This window comes from Phascolarctos cinereus, unplaced genomic scaffold (genome assembly GCF_003287225.1).
Source record: "Phascolarctos cinereus isolate Bilbo 61053 unplaced genomic scaffold, phaCin_HiC Scaffold_9;HRSCAF=440, whole genome shotgun sequence".
NCBI classification, from domain to species: domain Eukaryota; kingdom Metazoa; phylum Chordata; class Mammalia; order Diprotodontia; family Phascolarctidae; genus Phascolarctos; species Phascolarctos cinereus.
In genome coordinates, this window is record NW_027556402.1 from 254,543,887 (window position 1) to 254,567,326 (window position 23,440).

Here is a 23,440-nt window from a genome sequence, read left to right on the forward strand (position 1 = left end):
ATAAGCCCTGGAGGTAACAAAGGCATCTTGAGGATAGGACAATCTTTTTTCCCTCACAGAAAATGCAGAAGACATAACTCACAGGAGCCCCTACGTAGATACAGAAAACATGCAAAGCATTCACAAACAGTAGTTTCCTCCAGAAGGATTTGAACACAAAGCTGCCAGTGGGGCTGCACCAACCTTCTGGTGAATCTCTCCCTATTGGTCCTTCCCTTTACTTCTCAGACTAGGAGTGGGCCTTGTGGCTTACATCCAGCTAGACAGGGAATTCCTTTCCTATTAGACCTGCACTATTGAAATCATGGCAATATCAGGGAGTAAAGTACAGGTCTTCTGCTCCCCTATCTTCTGGCCTTAGTCCTTCACTGTTCTCCAAACGTCTACTGCTCAGCAAGTGCCCTTCTCTCTTTAGCCCAGAGCAGGTACTCAGCAGATGCTTGTCAATGGATTGCTTGGTTGATAAAAAGTCAGATCTGGAAATTCGCAAACATGGTGTCACTTTCAAAGAAACCCCCAAGGATGCTCAAGACATCTGTCCCCTTAGCCAGAAGACTAGGTTTGACCTAGGAAATTACTTCCTCCTATACTTAGAAGGGAGATTGTTCGTGAACTCCCCTCTTGGGACACATGGGCAAATTCATCTCAATTTCTACAATGTTCTACAAAAACTCCATCCTCCACCACTGCCCCCCCCCCACGCTGCCATCTCTTGGGTAGAGAATGCCCACTCTTAGGGGCAGCAAGGTAGCACAGTGGATAGAGTACCGGTCCTGGAGTCACAAGGACCTGAGTTCAAATCCGGCCTCAGACACATAACACTCGCTAGCTGTGTGACTCTGGGCAAGTCACTGAAACCCAACTGCCACACACACACACACACACACACACACACACACACACACACACAGAATGCCTACTCTTATAAGAGAGCCATAGGAAATTGGATGTAACTCCCAGATGCCTTGGGTCCAAGCCAGTCATTACAGGGGTAAGTGGGAAGAGACTGTAGCGAGGAAAGGCTGCCCCATCTGGGCCCTAAGCTCAGATGATTAGTGCAGAATGATGGCTCCGTCCAGAAGAGGTGCCCTTCTCCCATTGGTGAGTTCTCATAAGTTCCTTTTTTCTTTTTTTGGCTAGGCAGTGGGGTTAAGTGAACTGCCCAGAGTCACACAGCTAGTGAGTGTTATATGTCTGAGGCCGGATTTGAACTCAGGTCCTCCTGACTCCAGGGCTGCCACCTAGCTGCCCCTCAGAACTTCCATCTTGAGGAAGAACTCAGAAAGGCCATCCTTTGCACTTAGCCACCATGCTTCCCCACCCACTCCGAGCTCTTCACATGCCTTGTATGTGTCTTCTCCCACTGCAATGGAAGCTCCCCGAGGGCAGGGATTGTCTTTCTTTTTGCTATTTTTTGTATCCTCAGTGTACTCTGCACAGTGCCTCACACTGAGTGAACAACAAATACTGGCTGACTCAACTCCCAAGAGTCCCAGCCACCCAGTCATCTTAGGGGCAGCACCCACCATTGAAAACCAATCTGGAGTTGTCCTTGTTCCCTGACCACTCCTCTCTTGGCTCCACCAGTCCCCAGAAGCCTTTGCCCCCACTCTGGGAAGTTCCCTCCTGTCCTGCCAGCACTCCCCTACAATTGACCAATTCCTCCTGGAACTTCTATTTGGACTTGACTGAACATTTTCCATAGGGAAAGGACATGCTCATTAAATTCATGTGTGTATTTGGGGTGGGGGGCAGGGAAGGGACGGAAGAACTCTCCTAATCAACTCTCTTTTTATTCTTTTATTGCTGTGAGGACAGTAACCATATTCTGCTTCCTGAGCATTCTCATAGCCTTTAGGGCAGCCCTTCATCACACGTGAGGGGCTTTAATACATATTAGTTAAAAGAACAAAAAAAAAAAAAGGAAATTCCCTGGTGGTCCATAAAGATCACAGACAACTTATTTGTCTTTAATCCTTTAAAAAGTTAGCATTTCACTACCTAGCAATACCAGATCTCAAACTATATTACAAAGTATAATAATGAAAACTATCTGGTACTGGCTAAAAATACAGTGGTGGATTAGTGGAACAGATTCACATTATATAGTAGCATATAACAGATCCACGTGTCATATAGTAGTAAATAACTATAGTAATCCAGTGTTTGATAAATCCAAAGAAGAACCAAGTTCTTGGGGCAAGATCTCACTGCTTGAAAAAATTACTGGGAAAGCTGGAAAGCAGTTTGGCTAAAACTAGGCATAGACTAACATCTCAGGCCACATGCCAAAATAAGATCAAAGTGGATAAATGATTTCAACATGAAGGATGATTTCATAATTAGGGGAGTATGGAAAAAGTTACCTGTCAGAGCTATAGATAAGGGAAGAGTTTATGAACAAACCAGAGATAGAAAGGAAAGTGGGAAGTAAGGTGGATAACTTTGATTACACGACGTTAAAAACTTTTTGCACAACAAAATTAATGAAGCCAAAATTAGGAGCAATGCAGGAAACTGGGGGAAAAATTTTTACAGCAAGTTTCTCTAATAAAGGCCTCATTAGTCAAATATATAAGGAACTAAGTCAAATTTATAAAAATAAGAGCCATTCCCCAATTGATAAAGTCAAAGAATATGAACAGGCAGCTTTCAGAAGGAGAAATCAAAGCTATCAATAGTCATATAAAATATTCTAAATTCCTTTTGATTAGAGAAATGCAAATTAAAACAATTCTGAGGTACCCAGCTCATACCATTAAGAAATGACAAACGTTGGATGAGGGAAAATAAGTACATCAATTAACTACTGGTGGAGTGGTGAACTGGTCTAACCTTTCTGGAGAACAACCTGGAAGCAAGGCCAAAGGGCTATCAAACGACATATACCCTTTGACCCAGCAATACCACTATTAGGTCTGTATCCCAAAGAGATCAGAGAAAAAAGAAAAGGATCTCTATGTACAAAAATATTTACAGCAACTCTTTTTGTGGTGGCAAAGGACTGGAAATTAAGGGAATGCCCATCAACTGGCAAACGGTTGAACAAGTTGTGATATGATTGTGATCGGAGTACTAATGTGTTACATGAAACGACGAAAGGGGTGGTTTCAGAAAAACCCTAGGAAGACTTTTATGAACTGATGCAACATGAAGTGAGCAGAACCAAATCATCTTACACAGTCACAGCAATTTTGCTATGATGATCCAAGATAATCCAAGACCCATGATGAAAAGTGCTGTCCACCTCCAGAGACAGAACTGATGAACTCTAAGTACAGATTAAAGCATAGTTTCACTTTCTTTCCTTTTTTGGTTTTGTGTGTGTGTGTGTGTGTGTGTGTGTGTGTGTGTGTGTGTTTTCTTTCGCAACATGGCTAACGTGGAAATATGTGTTGTATGTATAATTGCTATCATATTGTTTGCCTTCTCAAGGGGTGGGGGAAGAGCAAGAGAAAAAAAGAATTTGGAACTCAAAGCTTTAAAGAATTTATGTTAAGAATATAAAAGGGAAATAGTTAATGAAATAAATAAAAATCCATTAAAAATATTTTTAAAAAGTTAGTTTCTTGGCCCCTTACTTGTGACCCTAGGGTATACAAGAATAATAGCAGCAATAACCGATCTGTCTAGAGAGCTTTAAGGTTTACCACGTCCTTGACATTTATTGCTGAACTAGAGCGTCTCAAAAATGCTGTGAGGTGTACACACAGGTGCTATTATCCCCATTTTACAGATGGGGAAAACTGATGCTCAGAAAGCCTAATGACTTGCCCAGAGTTACATGACTGGTTAGGCTTCCTAGGTGGGTCTAAACCCAAGTCCAGTGTTCCAACAGCCTGGAAGTCAGCCCTTTCTGCCCGCCTTGAGCGTGCTGGCTGGCCCTGGAAGTCAGGTTCCAGCTGCCTGCCGCTCATTGTCCGAGCTGCCAGAATTGTCTTTCTTTCTCCCGCCCCCCCTGTCAGGCTGCTACAAGTTACAAGTTACGCATTTATTTGAATGGATGACATCAGGCCTTGCGCACAATGGCCAGCGAAGCCGGCGCTGCCCTGGGTCATTTCAAGGGCTGTAGCTGTCTCAACATGGCTTCTGCTCCCTGGGGAAGATGCTCCCTGCAGGCCTGGCCCAAGCGCTCTCTTTTGTTCCTCCCTTTGCTGCAGCCACCGCCGCCTTCCCTTGTCTGGTTTTCTTTGACCTCAGATGCTGCTGTCAAGGGCAGCCAGCTCCCGAAGGCTCCTTCTATTGGTCTAATCTCTCTTCCCCCCTGCGCCTGGCTGATTAGCTCACCCTCCTCCCCGAGCTGGCAGCCAGTCTGTGGCTGCGGCTATGACTGCAATGCTGTTACTGATCAATCTCAGCAGAAACAAATTTCACCAGCTGATGTTTCAGGACCCCAGGGTAGGCAGGGGCTGCCTGTTAAAGGAAACTGTGATTTTCTGAACATTTGAACCCTATGGGTCTGAGGCCAGACCCTAGGCTGGGACACATGGACCCATGAGCAGGCGTGCCAGCCCCAAAGACAGTATTTGATAGAGGGATGAATCATAAGACATCAGAGCTCAAAGAGATGGCAGGGACCCCTTCCTAGTTCTACCTGAACCAAAATATATGGACAGTGCATAAAGCTCTGGCCTCGAAGTCAGGAGGACCTGAGTTCAAATCCATTCTCAGACACATGACACTTACTAGCTGTGTGGCCCTGGGCAAGTCACTTAACCCCATCACCTCACCAAAAAAAAAAAAGGCAAAAAATAAGGACAAGTAGTCAACCAGATTTCGCTCAAACGCTTCTAGCGAAGGGACATCTCTCTCACATCCCCCAAAACATACACACACATACACAACCCATTCCACTTTGGGACCCCTCTGCTAGCCTGCCGAAATGTTTCCTAGGCAAGGCTCCCTTTGGCATGTCCCTAAAATCCATTGTATACAGTCTGTGACCATTCTTTTTGTTTGTGACCATCTGCCTCACCCTCTATCATACCCTACACCAGCTGCCAGTCGGCAGCTGCTCTGCTGGGTCCGTCTCTTCAGAGTAACTGACCCCATTCCTCCAGAGCATTCCATTCAAGGTGTCCTCATCAGTACCCTGTGTGAATTGGGAAAGCCGCTTTCCATTTTCTCTGCTGACCGCCTGAGCTCCCTTTCAGCCCCAAATCTGGCTCCTCCGGCTTTATTCCTAGCAATAGATTCTCTTCTTGCTTGGGGAAGAAGAGCAGGAAAAGGCCTGGGTTGAGATGGATTCATGGTCTGGGTCTCACTCCTGCAACTTACAAGTTTTTCATGTTGTCCTTTCATGTCCAGACCAAGGCCCTCGATGATGACACTAACAGCCAACACTCAGCTCGGCCTCCAAGGTTTGCAAAGCACTTCACATACGTAAGGGGGGGGGTCCCCTGAGTCAATGAACCCGCCACCCCTCAAAGCAGCCTTAATAATCCCCTGGCCCCGGTACCTTTAGCAGGTGAGAATGTCAATTACTCAATCTAGCGCATCACACTAATGGACAGCCTGTTGCTCCCCGCCCAACCCAGGGAGGGAATTGCTTGGGGGGCAGGTGAGGAGGGGGGAATGGCAGGCTGCCAGAAGCAGCAGTGACCAGCAGCAGGGTCAGCAGGCCGAGCACGGCCTGCACCCGCGAGGCGTTCTTGGGGTGGGGTGCCCGCACAGGACACGCTCCCCGAGAAGTAACCGCTGGATATCCATCAAATGCATGCACGGTGATTCAGCCGGACAGACGGACGCGGCGTGGACGCTCCTCCAGCCACGTGCTCCCAAGAGTCGGGACTGCGCCTGGGGGCGGGGCTCCAGAGCAGGCACCGCCTCTAGCTCCTCGCTCGCTCCGCGGGAGGGTGGGGGGGGCTGCGGTAGCGCGCGAACGCGCGGGGGGGAGAGAGACGGGAGGGGTTCCCGCGCCTGCGCACTGGCTCCGCTGCGGGCTCGGCGCGGCCACCGCCCACTGCCTCCCGCCGGGCTCGGGGCCGCAGTGCGCCTGCGCATCCTCTTCGGCGCGCGCCCGAGCTCTGCGCCCCTCCCCCTCTCCTCCTGAGCCCGGCCGCCCGTCAGTCAGTCAGTCAGTCAGTCAGTCGGTGGCTCAGTCGCTCGCCGTCCGCCCTCGGAGCCGGAGCCTCTGCTCGCCTCGCGGTCGTCCCAGTCCTCGTCTTCTCGCCTCGCCTCTGCCCTTCCCGCCTCCCGTTGGCGAGGCCATGGCGGAGCCGTCGGCGGCCACCCAGTCCCCGTCTATCTCGTCGTCGTCGTCCGGGGCTGATGCCGCCGGGGCCGCGGCGGGCGGCGGGGGAAGCCCCGGGACCTGCCCAGGCCTGGGGGGCAAGAGCTGCGTCTCGTCCTGTGCGGGTGAGGAGGGGGAGGGGAGGCGAGAAGCGGCGGAGGGGGAGGGGCGTCCCTGCGGGGGGGGCGGGGGGGAGGGGGCGAGGTCGGGCCCCGGGGCTGGGGGTGACCCTGGCCGGGTCTCGGGGAGGGAGCCGCAGGTGGTAACCCCCAGCCGAGCCGGTGACTCTGCCTCGAGCGTGGGGGGGTAGGGGTGGAGCCGGGGCCCTGGGGTGGGGCCGTGGGAAAACACGGGCAGGGGGAGGGGAAGACAGGAGGGAGAAAACGTGGAGGGGGGGCCGACACTCCGCCCCCACTGTAAGCGCCCCCTTCCCCGTAGCGCAGCGTGGGTGCTGAGGGCGGAAGGCACTGGGGTGGGGGCGTCACGCCGAAGAGCAAGGGCGGGGAGGGTGGCCCTGCCGTGGGGGCTGGGCAGCCGTCCCCGAGGGTGGGCAGAGCTTGGAAAAGCCCCAGCCCTCCTTTGCCTCGGTTCCAGGTCTCCGGGATGAGGGGCACAGGTGAGCTAGAGAATGGACGAGGAGGGGTCCACGCCCAGCCGGGGCTAGGAGGTCCGTCTGCTAGCTCTGGTTCAGCGCCTACTGTGCGCTGGGGACCCTGGGAAACGGCGAGGGTGGTGGGGGAGGGCTGGCCTTCAGGTTGCCGAGTGGCATCGGGGCGGGGGGCAGCCCCGTCTGTGCGTTTCGGTGGCGCAGGGGGGACGCCGACCGGGGCAGGGTCGCTCTTGTCCCTTTGGGGCCCGGCTTCGTGACTGCTCCTAGAGCGAGGACTCTGCCCCCTGGTCCATCCGCAGCCTCCCCTCGAAGGCACGGGGCGCCTGTCGCTCCCTAGGCGTTCCCACGCACGCACGCCCCCGTTTTGGGGAGAAGGGACCGGGTGGGGGGCCGCTTTGCATTTAGCTGTTCGTGAGCGTCAGAGTCCTGGGAGGGAAGGTGACCAGGGCCAGCATGGACAAATGAAACAAAGCGGGAGCGGTCCCGAGCCCCTCGTCCTCCCTCTGGGAACGGCGCGGAGGGGGGAGCTGCCGAGCCCACCGCTGTCGTTCCATTGTGTACGGTCTGCTGGTTGGTGGGAGCTGGCTGGCAAGCGCCCCTCTTGCGGAGATCTGCAGTGCAGATGCCTTCTCAGAGGAAAAAAAGGCCAATGGGCAGGTGACGGTTCTTAAAGGGGACTGAGCCTTGGAAAACAACCCGTTTGCTGAAAAGGGCTCGTAATCTTGGATTTATTTTCTATCCAGAATTTGTTTCAAGAATTTAGTTTTAATTTCTTCCTTATATCTGTGGCTTAGGTTTGGGGGCTGGGCTCCACCAATCATTATTGTTGAGGTTAGCAGTAGGTATGCATTCTTAGTATATCGAGTACGGTAGTTTCCACCTGTTCGGTGGCTTTCATGTCATATTGGGTTTCCCAGTGTGCTTATGATTATTTAAGTAGAAGCAGCTTATTTCATGGGAAGCTTGGTGTAGCTAGGCTCCTAAGGAATGAGGCAGCAGATTTGGAACCCCTGAGCTAACGTTAAACAATTGGTTTTCCATATTTTTCTGTCCCTTCCAGATTCTAAAGGAAAGGCAGTTCTATTACTAAGCAATTTGGTCTATGGGAGGGGCATTATTTCGAACCCTTAGCAACTTGGAGTTTTGGGTATTATCTGCCTCGTTCAGTTTCTTTGTTTTCTAATGTATGCATACCATTTAATTTCAATGTCGTGATTTAGACCAGTGGTGTCAAACTCAAAGAGAAAGAGAGGGCCACTAATCCGTACATAAGGATCTTTGCCAGTCCCTTTGTTTTAAAATATGTTGTTAATCTATGTTTTAGTATACTTTTATTTATTTTGTTAAATATTTACCAATTATATTTTAAACTGGTTTGGGAGTCACTCTTCTGTGTTTGACACCTCTGACCCTAGACCATAGTTCTTGGAATGAAACCTTTGTGCCATATGGTGATGGAAATATTAGCTAGAGGAAGCACTAAAATTTAATTCTAAAATTTGCAATTTTTGTAGAAATTATGAAATCATTTCAGAGTTACTTCCTGCTGTTGCTGTCTGTCTTTGAAAAAGCTGTCCATCTTTATTAACAGGGACATGTTGAAATGATTTTGTTACATAGTAAAGCAGAGTACAGCCCGAGTCAAAATGTCTAGTGACACAGCTGATATTTTCTTCGAATCTTTATTTTTGGTGTCATTTGCATTAGCCACAGTTTTTTTCATTTATTGTATTATCCATTGCCCAGAGTGGTGTGACTGGTTTTCTCTAAGAAAATTTTTATTAATGTCTTGATTTTACACCACCTTCATTTCCAAATGAACCTTTCTCTTGTCCCCTTAGAACAAAGAATAAAGGGGGGGAAAAAAGCTCATTGAAAATAATTAGCATATCAGCTAAGTCTTGACAGTATATATACACACGATATTCCATGCCCATAGTCCCCCTCCCCTGCAGGGAAGGGAAGGAGGTACATTTTTCATCCATTCTTCAGGCCTAAGCATGGTCACTAAAATTACACAGTGTTCAGTCTAATTTTTTTCCATCTTTTCATATAATATGTCCTTTAAGGTAGGTTTGCATTGCATTTTCATGACATGGTTAAATGTAACATTACTACATTTTTTTCCAAGAGTTAATACTACTAATTGTGTGGGTATATATGCACATATACACGAATGTATCCTAAATGTATTTGCGTGTAAACGCACTTTGTAACTATAAATGAAATTCCCCATAAGTAATGAGTATGGTCCCAAAAAATTGTGCATACATTAAACTTTAGTAAATGCTCTCATATTTTTGTATTACCTTATGTTATAATTTTAAAACTTTCATATCTTTATTTATGGAAAAGTCAGTCTCAGCTCTCTCATTTATAAAATAAAGGGCTTGTTATTATGCATGATCTCTAAAGTTCCCTCTATTTCTTATTTGATGTGATAATTTTTTTCTTTTCTTACTACAATAAATGATATCTAATTAACTATGTGAACGAAGAAAACCACTTTTAAAGAAAAGAACCTTACTTGGAAGCCTTTTGTAATACAAATAATCAACAGTTGTCTAGCTCGTTTTTTTTTAACTGCATATTTCTTCCTGTGTATGGCACTGAGCTATTATATACTAATTTTCCGGATGACATATTTGTTGGTGACTCTTAGGTGGTAGAGAGGCACTGTCATTGTTCACATGTAAGATGAAAATGAAGATTTTGTTGTACTTGTCTTCAGCACTTTTTATTAAATGCCAAGGTGGAAAAACCCATATGTCTCCTTTACACAGTACAGTTTCTGTGAGTCTTCTGCAACATCTCTATTTTTAGGTTCTGCACTTAATACAAAAGCTGCATATGAAGATACTCCAGTATGTAGTCACTACGTGGTTACTGAAGCTTCCTTGTTGCAAAATGGTTTCCACAGCTCTAATGGTAGCAATCAGCCTTCTGCTTGCATGAGAATAAGGTGAAGTTGGTTATTCCCAGACTTAATTTTAAGTACCTTTTGTTCTAATTTTAATGAGTTTGTGAAGTCTAAGGCATGTGTCATAGTAAGTATCCTTAAGGCAGTAATATCATGCCAAGCTATTTAGAGGTGTTTTTCTTAAATCCATGTCATTTTCTGTGCTTCTGTTCCTTGTTATTACTTTTGTGACTTTCCTGGAAGTTATACCAGCCAAAAAAGTCTAGATAGACTTGTTTGTACCTTGTCATAACTTTCTTTTAAAGAGTGATGCAGTCAGCTTCCATCAAGGAAATCTTGGGTTTCAGGAATCAAGAATTAAAGGCAAGAAAGTCTTTGTGGAATAATGCAGTCAACAGTTTTCTGTCTTGGTTGGTCTGTCCAATGCTTTGGCAAGGTGGTATCAGCTTTGTCTAGATTTACAGTTTTCTGACTGGGGTTCCAAATTTATTCCACTTACTGGCTGCAGGACCTTAGGCAAGTTGACCCTTAAGGCACTCTTTACTGTTCTGTAAAATGGGAGCGGCAGATTGAGATGATCTCTGAAGTGTCTTCCAGCCTTGAGATTCTGTGAATTTTTAAAAGTTTGAATATAACGAGGAATCATATGATGGAGAGCTGGAAAATTGTTTCTTGGATTCCCTTTCTGGCATTTTTATATGACCAAATACTAATGTAACCTAGTAGCATGAGGCAGGAGATAGGTTCTTAAGGTAGGACCAAGACTAGTATTCACGTGACCTTAGGCTGGAGAGCTTGTGTGAGCTCAGTGCTTGTAGTTTCCTCTTTTGTAGGTCGAGGTTGTCTTCTCCTCTGGCTGCCTCATGGACTTCTGAGGATCAAGTGAGATAAAGGATCAGCAAGCATGGTATAAAGTGGAAGATGTTATGTAACAGATGAAGGGGGTCAGAGTTAATGGGGACTTCCCGGATTTCTGCCTTTCAGGGGAGATGTCAGAATTGAAGGGGAAGGTACTCATCTTTTTTAAATGACTAGGAAATCCTGGGATATTACATAGTAGTTGCTTCTGCTAGTCCAAATATGGTTCAGGATCTGTTTAATATAAATTGAAATACGTTTCCTTAATTTTATACTATCGTATGAAATTTCTGGTGAAATTCTGTAGCTTGGCACAATCTGGAGTTTATATAAGAATATAAATGAAGTGCCAGAATAAACTCTGTGGTATTTTCCTCTAAAAAAAAAATCTTGGACAGTTTTAAAACAAAACAAAACTAGAATCATAGAATCCTGTGTCAGAACCTGCATTTGGCTTTCAGGTTTCATAGCCTGGCCCTTCCTACCTCTCCAGTCTTCTTATACTTTATTCCTTAATGTCTGCTCAGTGATCCAGCCACACTGGCCTTCTTGCTGTTCCTCCATCTCCTGACCCAGGTCTTTTGGGTGGATGTCTCTTGTGCCTGAATGTACTCAGACTCCAGGCTTCTCTGGCTTCCTTCAGGACTCGGCTTAAAACCCACCTTAGGCTAGACGCTGTTCCTGGCCTCTCTTCTCCCTCTCTTCCTATAGCTCCGTGTTAGCTTACATTTCCACTGTATGTCTTGAATCTACAGAGTTGTTTCCATGTTGTTTCCTCCATTAGAATGTGAGCTTCATGAGGGCAGGAACACTTTTTTGTATGACCAGGGCTTAGCAGAATACCTGGCACATAGTAAATGCTTATTAACAAATGCTTCTTGACTGACCAGTACCTGGATAGAACCTCTCCAATTTGGATTTAATTCTTTGGTGGTAACTCCCACTGGTACCCCTTGAGTGGGCTTTTGGAAAGTAGCATGTTCGAACTCTCAGCAGGCCAATTAAATATGTTTAAATTTGCATCCTAAATATCGAAATATTAGAGTTGTTTCAACAAATCTTTGGGTACTTGAAGTAATATGTGACGTATGAGGAATTACACCCATGAAACAGTCAGTGAAAATTTATTGTGGCAAAAGTTCCATGGGGAACAAGGATAAAGGTCAGCAGTGCAAGTCTGATTACTTTGTGCCCTTTGTATTGGATAACAACCGAAGTGGGTGATTGCAGAGAAGTGGATGATAGCAGAGGTTCTACTTTAAGTGTGGGGGATGGGGAGGGGTCTTTTCCTTTTGCTGATAAGCCAGATTAGTCACTTATCTAACAGGTGACCTTTCTATCCACATCTTAGCCCGCTACTTTCAGCTGATTTGTTAAGGGAAGAAAGGAAGAAAGGAGGGACTGAAACTGTATTCTCATAGAGTTGGCATGGTGTCATTGACGCTCATTTACTCCCTGCAGCATTTTCACCCTGAGTGTAGCCACCATACATAGTGATTGTTCTTGAATATGGAAACTCCCATCAATAGAGACAGTAGTAGAGAAAACAGCAGGTAAGTTGGTTATAGACGATAGACAGTCCAGTCAACAAGAATTGTGGTGCCTGTTTGCCAGTACTGAACATACAAACAAAAAAAGGAAACAGTTCCTGCCCTCAAGTAGCTTATGTTTTACTGGGGGAAAACCAAGTGAATGTAGGTGTGTACAAAGTAGCTGCAAAATACAGGGGCCACCTGATGAAGTAGATAGAGAGCTGGCCTGGATGATCTGGGAAGAACACCACCTCACACACTTGCTGTGTGACCATCCCAAAGTCACCTAACTTCTCTGTGCTCTCTAGGTAACTCTCTAAGACTAAATTGCAGAGAAGGTGCTGGGCTGCATTGGTATGGGGGTTTTCTTCACTCCGGAGTTGTTTATGTTAATGAAATCACAGTCCCCAATCTGTCATATTCAGAGTAAATACAAAGTAATGTTATTTGAGTAGATTCTGCTGGCATGATCATTCTACCCCTATCCATCTCCCCTTTCACAAGGTCCTTTCAATGTAATTTTCATTTATAGGTATAATTTACAAAAAACAGCCATTCTGAAAAGCAACCTAGTAGATAGGAAATTAATTGCGGCTAGTTTATTCCAAGTTGTACTCTTTAAAGATAGTTAATATTAAAAAAAAAAGTTAAAAAAATTTCCCCTTCCAAAAAATGCTTTATTTTCCTGCCAAGAGCTTTAAAAAATTGTTCATGAGGACTGTCCGTTATCTTTAGAATTTTAAGGGGAGTTTGGAAAGCAGAATTGTCATTAGCATTTGTTTTATTAGGTGTATTTTGCCTTTGAAAAAAACATCTATTAGCTTTATTAAAATAATCATCTGTGTGTATATTTGAAACATGTAGGTAAAGGAGTGTAACCTGATGATTTGAAAAACCTGAGTTTAAATTCTGCCCCTCACACTTAAGTAGCCATATGATTATGGGCAAGTTGTAACCTCTCTGAGCTTGTTTCTTCCTCTGTCAGGTGGGCATAATTAAACTTAACTAATAGCTAGCCTGTATGTAGTGCTTTAAAGTTTGCAAAATACTTTACAAACATCATCTCATTTGATTCTCATGACTACCCTGGGCAGTAAGTACTATTATTATTCCTAGTTTAGAGATGAGCAAACTGAGGCAGACAGAGGTTAAGTGATTTGCCCAGGTTCACACAGTTAGGAAGGATCTGAGGCTGGATTTGAACTCAGCTTCCTGACCTCAAGTCCAGTTATCTATTCACTGAACCACCTCACTGCCAATACCTGCCTCACAAAGTTGCACGTGAAGCACTTTGCAAACTCTAATATAAACATCCCTTATTATTTAAGAATTGATTTGATGGTGGTGGGGAAGTTGAGCAAGTGGGATTGTTTCCATTTTTAAATTAAGAAATTCCTTTGGAGAAATGTACTTTGCTATAGAGTAGTCTTGATTTTAGAGCGTATTATATTCTGACCAGTGCAGAAGGGGAAAGACTTAAATCAGAAGATTTTATGAAGAAATTAGCAACTATACATATGTCATGTGCCAAGCCTCTATTTGTTCAACTTGTTGCTGTTTTTAATGGTCTGTACTATGATACACACTTTAGAATCAAAATAATTTAGTTCTCTAGCAAAGTAATTTGGTATTTTAGCAAGGTTAATTACAAATTATTCAACTGGGTATCTAGTTTACTGGTTCAGTTCACGTGGTGCATATTGACATAACAGTTGCCAGGAAACTGCTTTAGCTTTGGATGAAAGCAGCTCTGAGTTGTAGGTGGACTACTCCATGATGGATCGCTTTTATATATATTTTTTTAAAGAAACATAAAATAAGACTGGCCTTTGCGTGTAATTGCATCATTGAATTTTTTCAAAGTATTTCTATGGCTCAAAAGACATTTTGTCATAATGGCAGTGCAACTTCAGGAAGTCCAGAGTGGTGCATATTATCCTTAGGTTTGTAGTACTTTTTTACGACTGAGCAGCAGCTTTCTGGTTCTGATTTTTTATTTTTAAATCTCCATTTAGTATAAAAGGCATGGCTCTTAGCCACTCTGGCTGGCCATGAAAGACCTTTAAAACCAGTCCTGTCATGCAGATGAGAGTTTGGAGGGAAAAGACATTGGAAGATTGCCTTAAGAAGGACATTGCTTTAGGAAAGATTGGTAAAGGTACATGCTGCAACTTCTATAAGCAAAATTCATGTAGAGGCTAGCCATCAACAGGGCATTTTTTAAAATTGAGGAGTATTACCGTTTTATTGGTTAGATGGGAGAGTGTGAAGCAAAAGTAGGTTGAAAATAGTTCAAGGTCACCCGAGTGAGTTCAGGGGTCAGTAGAACTACAGAGTCCTGACTTGCAGCTTCATAATTTAGTAAATTCAATGTCCTGGAGAAATTGATACCTAGAAGTTTAGAATATCAGTTATTATTATTGACAGTGTTGGGATAGAAGTATCCAAGCAAATGAAAGCCGGGAGAGCTAACTAGGTTTACCATTTGGATACCTTCTTTTATCAGAAAATAATTCGGAGTCTTGGTGAGGATAATTTAATGGATTTGGGGGAGGGGGGAAGAGTACAAGTTCAAAATAACAGCATTTGTCTTTCAAACATGCTGCGTTATTTTAATCATTATTTCAGAGTTATTGGTTATTTTCCACCGATGACCTTATTTAATCTGAAAGATAAGAAGTTGCACGAGTTGGCCACTAAGGCCCTTTCCAAATCAAAATATTATGAAGCTAGATAAAATGGTTCTAACTTCCCATGTAGTTTTATATAGGTAAGTTTGGCCCCTCCCCACTCAATAGTTTGCTTGAGCATATTACTATATTTTATTTGTTATCAACATTTACATTGGTTAAGGATTCTAATACAATTTGAAGTTTATATACTTAATTTCATTCATATGATCCAAGCTGGAGGGGACCTAAAAGTTCTAGGTCAGCCTCATTTTACAAATGAAGAAACTGAGGCCCAGAAAGTTTCTGTGACTATAATGAAAGATTGGTCTTCTCCAGTGGCCAAAGTTCCTACGTCAGACAAAAAGCCAAGATGTATTTAACTTGCTTTTCATTGTTGGGGAGGATACAAGGACGTAAATAAATACTGTCTTGTTTAAACTTTAGCAGTCCAAATTCTTGCAAGCTAGCCAATTTCTTATGCAGAATCCCATTTGCCTCATTACACTTTCTAATGTTAATTCTTTTGCATGAAGAGTTTGCTTTGTTCACCCTCTTATGTTTACATTGTAATCAGCACCAGAGGAAGGTGAAATACTTCCTAACTCCTGGTAGTGTAGCCACGGGGAGGACTGAGCAAAGGAGGCCACTAATGGAAAGAGGGCTTAACCCCAGGGTTTGTTGTTCTGCCCCATAGAGCCACCTGTGCTGCTTCATTCTTTGTCACTGACCATAGGGCTTTTATGTGCCTCTCACGTGATGTTACCTTATTGCTGATCAGTCACACTAGCTCAAAGTGCAGTTGGGGAGGTCCTTGAGAGTCATACCAGTTTAAGATTCTGAAAGAATGTCCTGAGAACAAGTTTTAGAGCCACTGAACTAGCTCAGACAAACCTCTTCTCTGCTACAACACAGCTGGGATTGGGTGAGGGGACAAGGATATGCTTTTGAGAATTAAGTATTTTACTGAAACTTTAAAACTTTATTATTTTTGGAATTGGCATCTTTTGGTGTTGTTTCTACTAGACAGCTTTAGTTTAATTGTTGTTTACTGATTTTGTAATGAAGCTAGTTGTCCCAGGTGGGAATTCGAGATAATTAGTTTTTGAAATTGTGTATGAGTTTTCAGAATATTATGGACTTGAAAGAGAACAAAAATAACAGTAAAACTATTCTGGAAACTGAAAAAAAAAGTACAATTCTTTTTCAAAAGAATCGAACAAAACAAATGTTTTTGGACTTGGCCACTATGGATTTGTTTTGCTTGACTATGGTTTTCTTTATTTTTTTCTTTTCTGTCTTTAAAGGAATTAGGGGCATTAGGAGTAGTAATAGTGATGCAAAAAAAAAAAGAAAGAAAGAAAGGAGGGCCATTGGAATCTTTTAAAAAGTCTGCAGAAGAGTACAGAAGGAAGTTCAGAAAAGTAGGACAGTTTTGAAAGTAATGGATTGAATTATGCTTTTTTTAAAAATTTTTTTTATTTAATTTTTTTTTTTAGGCAGTTGGGGTTAAGTGACTTCCCCAGGGTCACACAGCTAGTAAGTGTCAAGTGTTTGATCTGAGGCCCGATTTGAACTCAGGTCCTCCTGACTTCAGGGCCAGTACTCTATCCACTGTGCCACCTTGCTGCCCCGAATTAGGCTTTTTAAAAAAGGCAAGTGATAGGGCATGGAAATTTGTGGTTTCATTTACAGTATTCATTGTGTTGTACTTTGTGTGGAAAATGCTTTTTTGTGTGTTTAAATTGAGAATTTTTAAAAAATTGAAAATAATTGAACATAGAGTAATACTGTGGTTATGAAGTGGAAAATAGCCAACATTCTCCATACAACAGAACAGATTTGTGTCTATTAAGGTAATAGGTGCATAACTCAGTTTTGGATTTATGCACGACCAGTTTTGCAATTTAGTATTAGAGAGGACAGATATTAGGGAGCGAGTCACTTTTCGTTTCTGTGTTCATTAATAATTAGTTATACCCATAGTAGTATCAGAGTGTGAAGCTTTGTGTAGAGGAATCCTTTTTAAAGAAAGCCAGATTAAGGAAAAATGTTGAGATGGATGCAGTTAGGAGTTCATCAGAGTACTCTACTCCCTCTCCCCTCCCCCCCCCAGTGATGGAAAGGGAACATAAATACTTCCATTTGCTTACAGGCCTTGTAAAAAAAAGTTGAAGAGCAAGGTGTCTATTTTTAAGCTTTTCATTTAAACTTTAATCCTTTAAATGGAGACTAAATCTAAATTGAGGTAATTCTGCCAGCCAATCCTTTGGGGACCTACTACATTCAAGACCCTTGGGCTGGGTTTCTGATAAAGATGAATATAAGACAGCCCCCTGCTTTTTATATGAAAGACATCTTTCAGATAAGTGCTGAAGTGATGGGTGGCCTGCCTGTAAATTTAGAGGATCCCTTGGATTTTGGTTATTTATTGCAGTATACTATTCTGTTATTTCACAGATACTGTAAACCTAACTGATTCACTTCAGTACTTTATCACAAGACACTACAGCTTGTCTTAGACACTTATACAGGATTTAGACAAGAGTTTGAGTCTCAAAACCACCATTCTTGAGCCAGCTCCACAAACTAATTGTCCTTAATGGGACAAAGTCTGAAGATGACAGTAGGATCTCTTACACTGTGCATTTGTTAATAGATGCCTGTACAATCTTGATGCAAATTATGACTGATTATCTTTGCTCTCAGTAGATATGCTGTGCATCATTAATGGTCTCATGTTAAGAATTTTCCACCAAAATGGGGTGGTAAGTGGGGGAAAGAAGGAAAGGTAGCTGGCAAATTGGTAGGATCTCATTCTCTTATGCCGGCTTACTTTAATTTTTGGCATTGAAGTTGCAGTTTTGGTTAGATTTCAAACACTAGTTGTCAGTTTTCAAGGTGAAGATAAATGCATATAGGAGTGCGATCATCTGGAAACACTAAAGAAATAGATAAATAGGCTTGTTAAAAGAATAAAGGAAAAGGAATATTTGCAAATGCAGTGTTGGTTTTCTCTTTGAAATTGGAACAGGTGTGTCCTTAGAGTTCCTACTTGCAGACACCAAGTCACCTTGGGAGCGCGGTGGAGAGAGTGCTGGGCTTGACAGGAGTTCATATCTTGCCTCAGGCACTTACTGGCTAGGTGGCCTGAGCAAGTCACTTAACCTCTAAAATAAGGATACTAAGAGCAGCTACACCAGGATCCTTATGAAAGTTAAATGAGAAAACATATGCACAAGACTTAAATTATAGAAGTGCTAGCTACTATTATTAATACTGTATGTATGATTTTCCAGAGTTGTAGCACCAGCACCACTTCATATACAAGGGGGAAAAGATATTGTTTTACCCTCATACTTATTTTGATTGATTTTACTTGTATGTAATAAAAAGTTTATTAGCTGAATTCTGTTAGGGTGTTGGTGGATCAGTGTTGTGTACTTGTTCCTGGGTGTTTCATAATTAGTGCCTGTAGGCATATTTCAGAAAAGTCTTTCTTAAATTTTAAGTATTTTTTTCCTGTACGGTTAAGAACAATGTATGAAATGTTCAGAACTGGAAAATGCTGTAACTATAGAGAAGAGCAGGTTTGGAGAGCTATAAATTTAAAGGGTGAAGTTTGCATTTGGATCCCTTATTCTTGATAAGTATTTGATGACTCTGGAAAGTACGTAATAACTTGCAAATTGCTCAATTCAATAAATGGCTCTTAAGATGCACTTATAAATGTTTTTAAATTTAATTTTTCTTCAATTAACAAAAAACATTTTCTTTCTCTCCTACCTCCAAGAAAAACAAGACATTGGTAACAAATAGGCATAGTCAAGCAAAACAAATTTCTGAATTGGCCATGTCCAAAATATTTTTGTTTCATTCTGCACCCTTAGTTACTCACCTGTCAGGTAGTTGAAAACTTAGTAGGGCAAATATAAGTTATTATCTCCCCCCCCCAAAAAAAAATAACAGTGGAATGTGGTATAGAAGAAAGGCACTGGATTTGACAGAATAACGGTGTTTGAATGTTGACTTCATTTCTTACTTAGTTATAAAGTCCCTTTTTCCAGTTCTGAGCCTCCTGTCCTCATTAGAGGAATTGGACTAGGTGATTTCTGATATTCGTTCCACTTCAAAATCTATGAATGCTATGATTGAAGTTATTCTTACAGAACAAGTACTCCTCTTGCCAACTCTTCTTTAATGGTAAGAATGTGTTTAGCAAAACAGCTGACCTTACCCATTTTCAGAGGTCCTTAATGTTGAAATACAATTTTCCTGCCAGGTGAGTGGAAATGTAGTAGTGAAGCTGTTTTTTTCTTCTTCTAAAAGATAGTGGTATTACTAAATCTGACTGGCAGAAAAGTTGTTTTAATTCCTGTGTGAGGTTGTCGAATTCTCATCCTATATATTTTCTTTCAGATTCCTTTGTTTCTTCCTCTCAGCCAGTATCTCTATTTTCGACCTCACAAGGCAAGTCTGTAATTTTCTTGTGCTTTAATGAAAGAAAAATGTTCAGAAAGAGGCTGTAACTGGGGATATAAGGCACAAGTTTCTTATTGTCCCGCTCCCCCCCCATCCCTTAAAACCCAAATTAGTAGCAAATCAGTTCATTGTGTGTACATCCAGCAGCTGTTTGCTCTTGGTTCTCTGGAAGCATTCATTAGGCAAGCAAGTAAGGTTTACTTTTTAGGGTGTCAGCCCTAAGAAACAAAATTGACTTTGCCCAAGTGCCTTTTGGAGGGGAGAAAAGGGGAAATCAGCTCCAGACTGTGATATCTACATAATTTAGGATATTGACTAGCAGTTATATAACTCTTGGGACACTTGGTGTTTGGAAGAAAAGTATGTAATCTTGCTTCCACTGCCTATACAGAAAGCACCTGTCAGCCTGATGTGAAATGTCTTAGCTTGGATTCTCTCCTGATTGGCTCTGGAGTAAGTCACTTGGCTTTCTGGCAAGGCGTACTTATCCTAGAGGTTGTTGTGACTTTCCTTTTTAAATCTGGCATCTAAAGGGGAAAGGAATTGGCAATATGGTTAATTTCATGTTTGGGAGCAAAGGATGGAACAGCAGTATGGAAAAGGTGGAGGCAGAAGTGGTAGGCTTTGCTCATTTGTCCTGCTCAATAAATGCTGCTTCCTTAGTGCTGTTGCTTCAGGCCCCAAATGTAGGGCAGGGGAAAACCCTCATTTAAAAAAAAAAGTGTAATTAAATTATCTCTAGATAGCCTAAGGCCACTTAAGAGTTTTCTTTGTGGCTACTGGGTCATAGTTAGAATTACATATCTTGAAAGTTATGCCAGTTCTTTAGGGAGTCTGTCCTTAAATGGAACAGAACTGAAAGAACATAGAATTTTTTGCCTATTTACTCTTCTTTACAAAAACTATGGTAGACAGAATTGTGTATACCGTGGGTGAAATCACTTCCTCTGAAACTCAACGGTACAAAAGTCTTAGATTGCATACATGCTACACATTATAAAAGGACTTCACTGTATTTGGATTCTGGTATTCGACCAGATTGCATTCTTTGCTTTGGTGAATTTAACAGTGATGGGGGGGGGGGGAAACACCCCAAAACCTTCTGTATTCTGTGCTCAGTTTTTATCAAAAAACTCCATTACTAATGGCCATTTTCATGCTGGAAAGGAATAGCTTCTATCTGAAACTGACCATATACTCAGTGAATATTTCCAGAAACAAATTGCAAGTAATTTAATTCTTCTAGACACACTCTGCATTTGAAAAGCAATAATATTTCTCATAGACTGGAAAAGAAAAAGGATTTTTCTAATCTAAAATGTACTTGTCGGAAGTTTCAGTTTCAAAAAGTTGATTAGAATTCTAGAATAATTTTAAACCTCCTCCCTCACCCCCGTTGTTTTCTTGTTAACAAAGTTCTTTTTGGGGAAGGAAAGGTAGGTTTAGGATAGTGTTAAAGGAAAAATTAACAGGACTGATACCTTGAAAGAACTAAAGTGTCAGCTTTCATAAGGCATTCAAAACCCCCAGCCCCTTTTGACAGCATTTTTTTTCCTTAGTGAAAAATCATGAGATGGAAAAGTTTTCCCAAATAATGCTACCCAGCTGTGTTTGTTGAAGAAATGAAATTGACCTTCTCTGATCTGCAAATCTTGCTAGTGGCCCATGGTAGACATTAGAGACTGGGCTCTTGTGTGTGGAGCCATTCATTGGAGGCTGATCAAGAAATACCTCTCAACAAATGAGTTGGTTCTCAGTTACTTTTGGCAGATTCCACGTTCCTTCAGTAAAATAACAGAAGGGGAAAATACCAGGAACAGTCTGTTGGGTTTGAATAAATTGTATTCCTTATGGAGAATTTTAGTTGTTTGGGTAGAGACAAACCATTACACACAGAGTTACATATAGAGTAACCTTATATCACTGGCTATAAATTCTAGGGTGCTAAGGTACATGGAAGCTAATGAGCATATGAATTATATAGAGAGTGCTTTTATCTTTTGTTTTCATAAATAGATTGAACAAAACTTCTTAACAAAATATTTTTCTTGGAGCAGTAGCGAACTTAAAGCTAGCCCCCAAAAAGTTTAAATTAGTAGGGCACAAACCCTTCAGTGACTTCAGACAGTGAGGTGTTCATTATTATCTTTTGCATAGGGCCAAGCCTTCAGCTTGAATATCAAAAGATAACAGGAAGACATTAAATGTTACTAATTTAGACTGAGGGGAGGCCTAGCTGAATTTGGAATCTAAATTACAAGATTTTGTAAGAAAAAGTTCAAGTATGTTTAGTTACATAGTAAGTAGTTTTGGTCCTTGAAGTAGCATATACAGCTATATAAACTGTTAAAGCTTAAAATTGCACTAAGACTTTGGAAACATTTTGTATATAGAAAAATACATTTCTATAATTAGTTGGTTCTTAAACTATTTGTTTCTTAAGAAAGTTAAATTAGTCTTTTATAAATCTTGCTTAACAAATGCTTTTTAATTATAGAAGGGTAAGCTTCTGCCCAGTCTTGGTGAATTCCAAGTTAGTGAAATATAAATTGATATTTTACTGTGGTAAAAGTGATTGTTATTAATCAAGTGACTTCAATAGGTCATCAGGTCCAGCTCTGCCAAAGGGCAGGTAAGAGATCCCCATTTTAGACGAGAGCAGTTGAGGCCCAGAGTTAGTCACCAGCTTGTCCATAGTCATTGCTTTTTCCACTCCTTTTTCACGTTTCCTGAGTGTTCTTTTTAAAAGGTGAGCAACACTTCTACTGTTAACGTGTTAGCCTGGGGGCAGTTGAAGAAGCAGCTAGTTTTAACCTTGTTGTCACTAAATTGACTGTTAGAGTAATGTTTTAAAGAGGTACTGCAAGTCAAGCATAAATGCCAACTAATACATAATTGTCTTATTCAAACCACAATGAATATTTTTCACTAAAAATAGATGCAGGATAAAATACCACAAGACTTTTTGTCTTTAGAAAATATTGCTGAAAATGATTAGGGCTGGAGGAACAGACAAATTTAAGATGAAGTATGGGAAACATATTTGCTTCATTTAGTGTTCGCATACAGTCTGGCCAGTGCAGTGCTGTATAGGCATCTGGAATAGGAAGTTGCAACACTGATAACTTTGGGACAAGCATTGAGGAGGAAAAAAATGAGCCAGTTACAGCCTTTTTTAATTTTGAAAATAAAAGAAAACATTTTTCTTTGTACAAAAGAACCTTTTTTTCTTTTTTCTTATTTTAGCTTAGCTACAAAGTGCCTGCTGGCTAACTTCCTATTTTGATGCTATGGCTGAAAGTTGCTGATACTGTTTCGCATGTTTTTAAACTTTAAAGCTGTCTTTCCCTCTTGTTTTTTGTTAATATTAAAAAAAAAAATTCAGGTGTAGGAAAACCTACACCTGAATATTTTTTTCAAGCTAAACTTGTATATGTGTGTGCACATTTGTATACATTTGTATGTCTATGTATGGTAATGACAAAGTAGTTGATCAAGTTATACTAAAAAAGTACCCAATATTGCTCATTCCATTCAAGTGATTGTCCTTTAGCAATAGGTTAATTAATTCGTTATAACATATATTTGAGCTGGGTTGTAACTTGTTCCCTGGCTTACAGTGCTGTATTGCAGAGACAGTAAATATTCATGTATAGTAGTTGCATCATCTCAAACAGAAAAAGGTGAAGTGTGTTTTTTATACTTGACCTTCTTTCCAAATGGCAAGGTAAGAGCCTAACCTGAGATCTTTGCATAAGGTTTTTTCACAAGTCATTTCTACTCCCCCAAAGCAAATACATTTTGAGGTGAGGAGAGGTTTGTGGGAATAGGAAGGAGAGTTGAAAAATAAGTATCTTAAATGCTTGCTATCTTTTCATATTTTGAAATTTTTGGAAAAACATTTTCTGAGTTAGATTACATTTTTTTAGATTACATATTTGCTAATCAACAGTGGAGACCAGGGCAGTGTTTGTTATTCTGTGGCGATAGTGTTCTTGCAGACCAGAAGCTTAAGGGTATAGCTTCTTATTTAACTCTTGTAGTTTTACCTTAAATATTGTTATTTAAAACTATTGAAGGTTTTATGCTCAATATGTCTGATAAAATTTGAAACATAATCATGTTCACAGTATTCTC

At 41.7% G+C, this 23,440-nt stretch overlaps 1 protein-coding gene across 3 annotated transcripts in view; it reads left to right on the forward strand.

Moving 5' to 3' along the window:
- The first annotated feature begins 5,915 nt into the window (after positions 1–5,915).
- The window catches only part of RTN3 (reticulon 3), a 49,124-nt gene continuing 31,599 nt past the window's right edge, over positions 5,916–23,440 (forward strand). The window contains exons 1-2 of one of the 3 annotated variants that reach the window (XM_020968214.2): positions 5,916–6,357; positions 19,241–19,291. In XM_020968214.2, coding sequence (XP_020823873.1) covers positions 6,210–6,357; positions 19,241–19,291 — 199 coding nt within the window. In that variant the 5' untranslated portion in view covers positions 5,916–6,209. Of the gene's footprint in view, positions 6,358–6,676; positions 6,849–19,240; positions 19,292–23,440 lie in introns of those variants that run through there. The other 2 variants (XM_020968215.2, XM_020968216.2) reach the window with 2 other exon arrangements.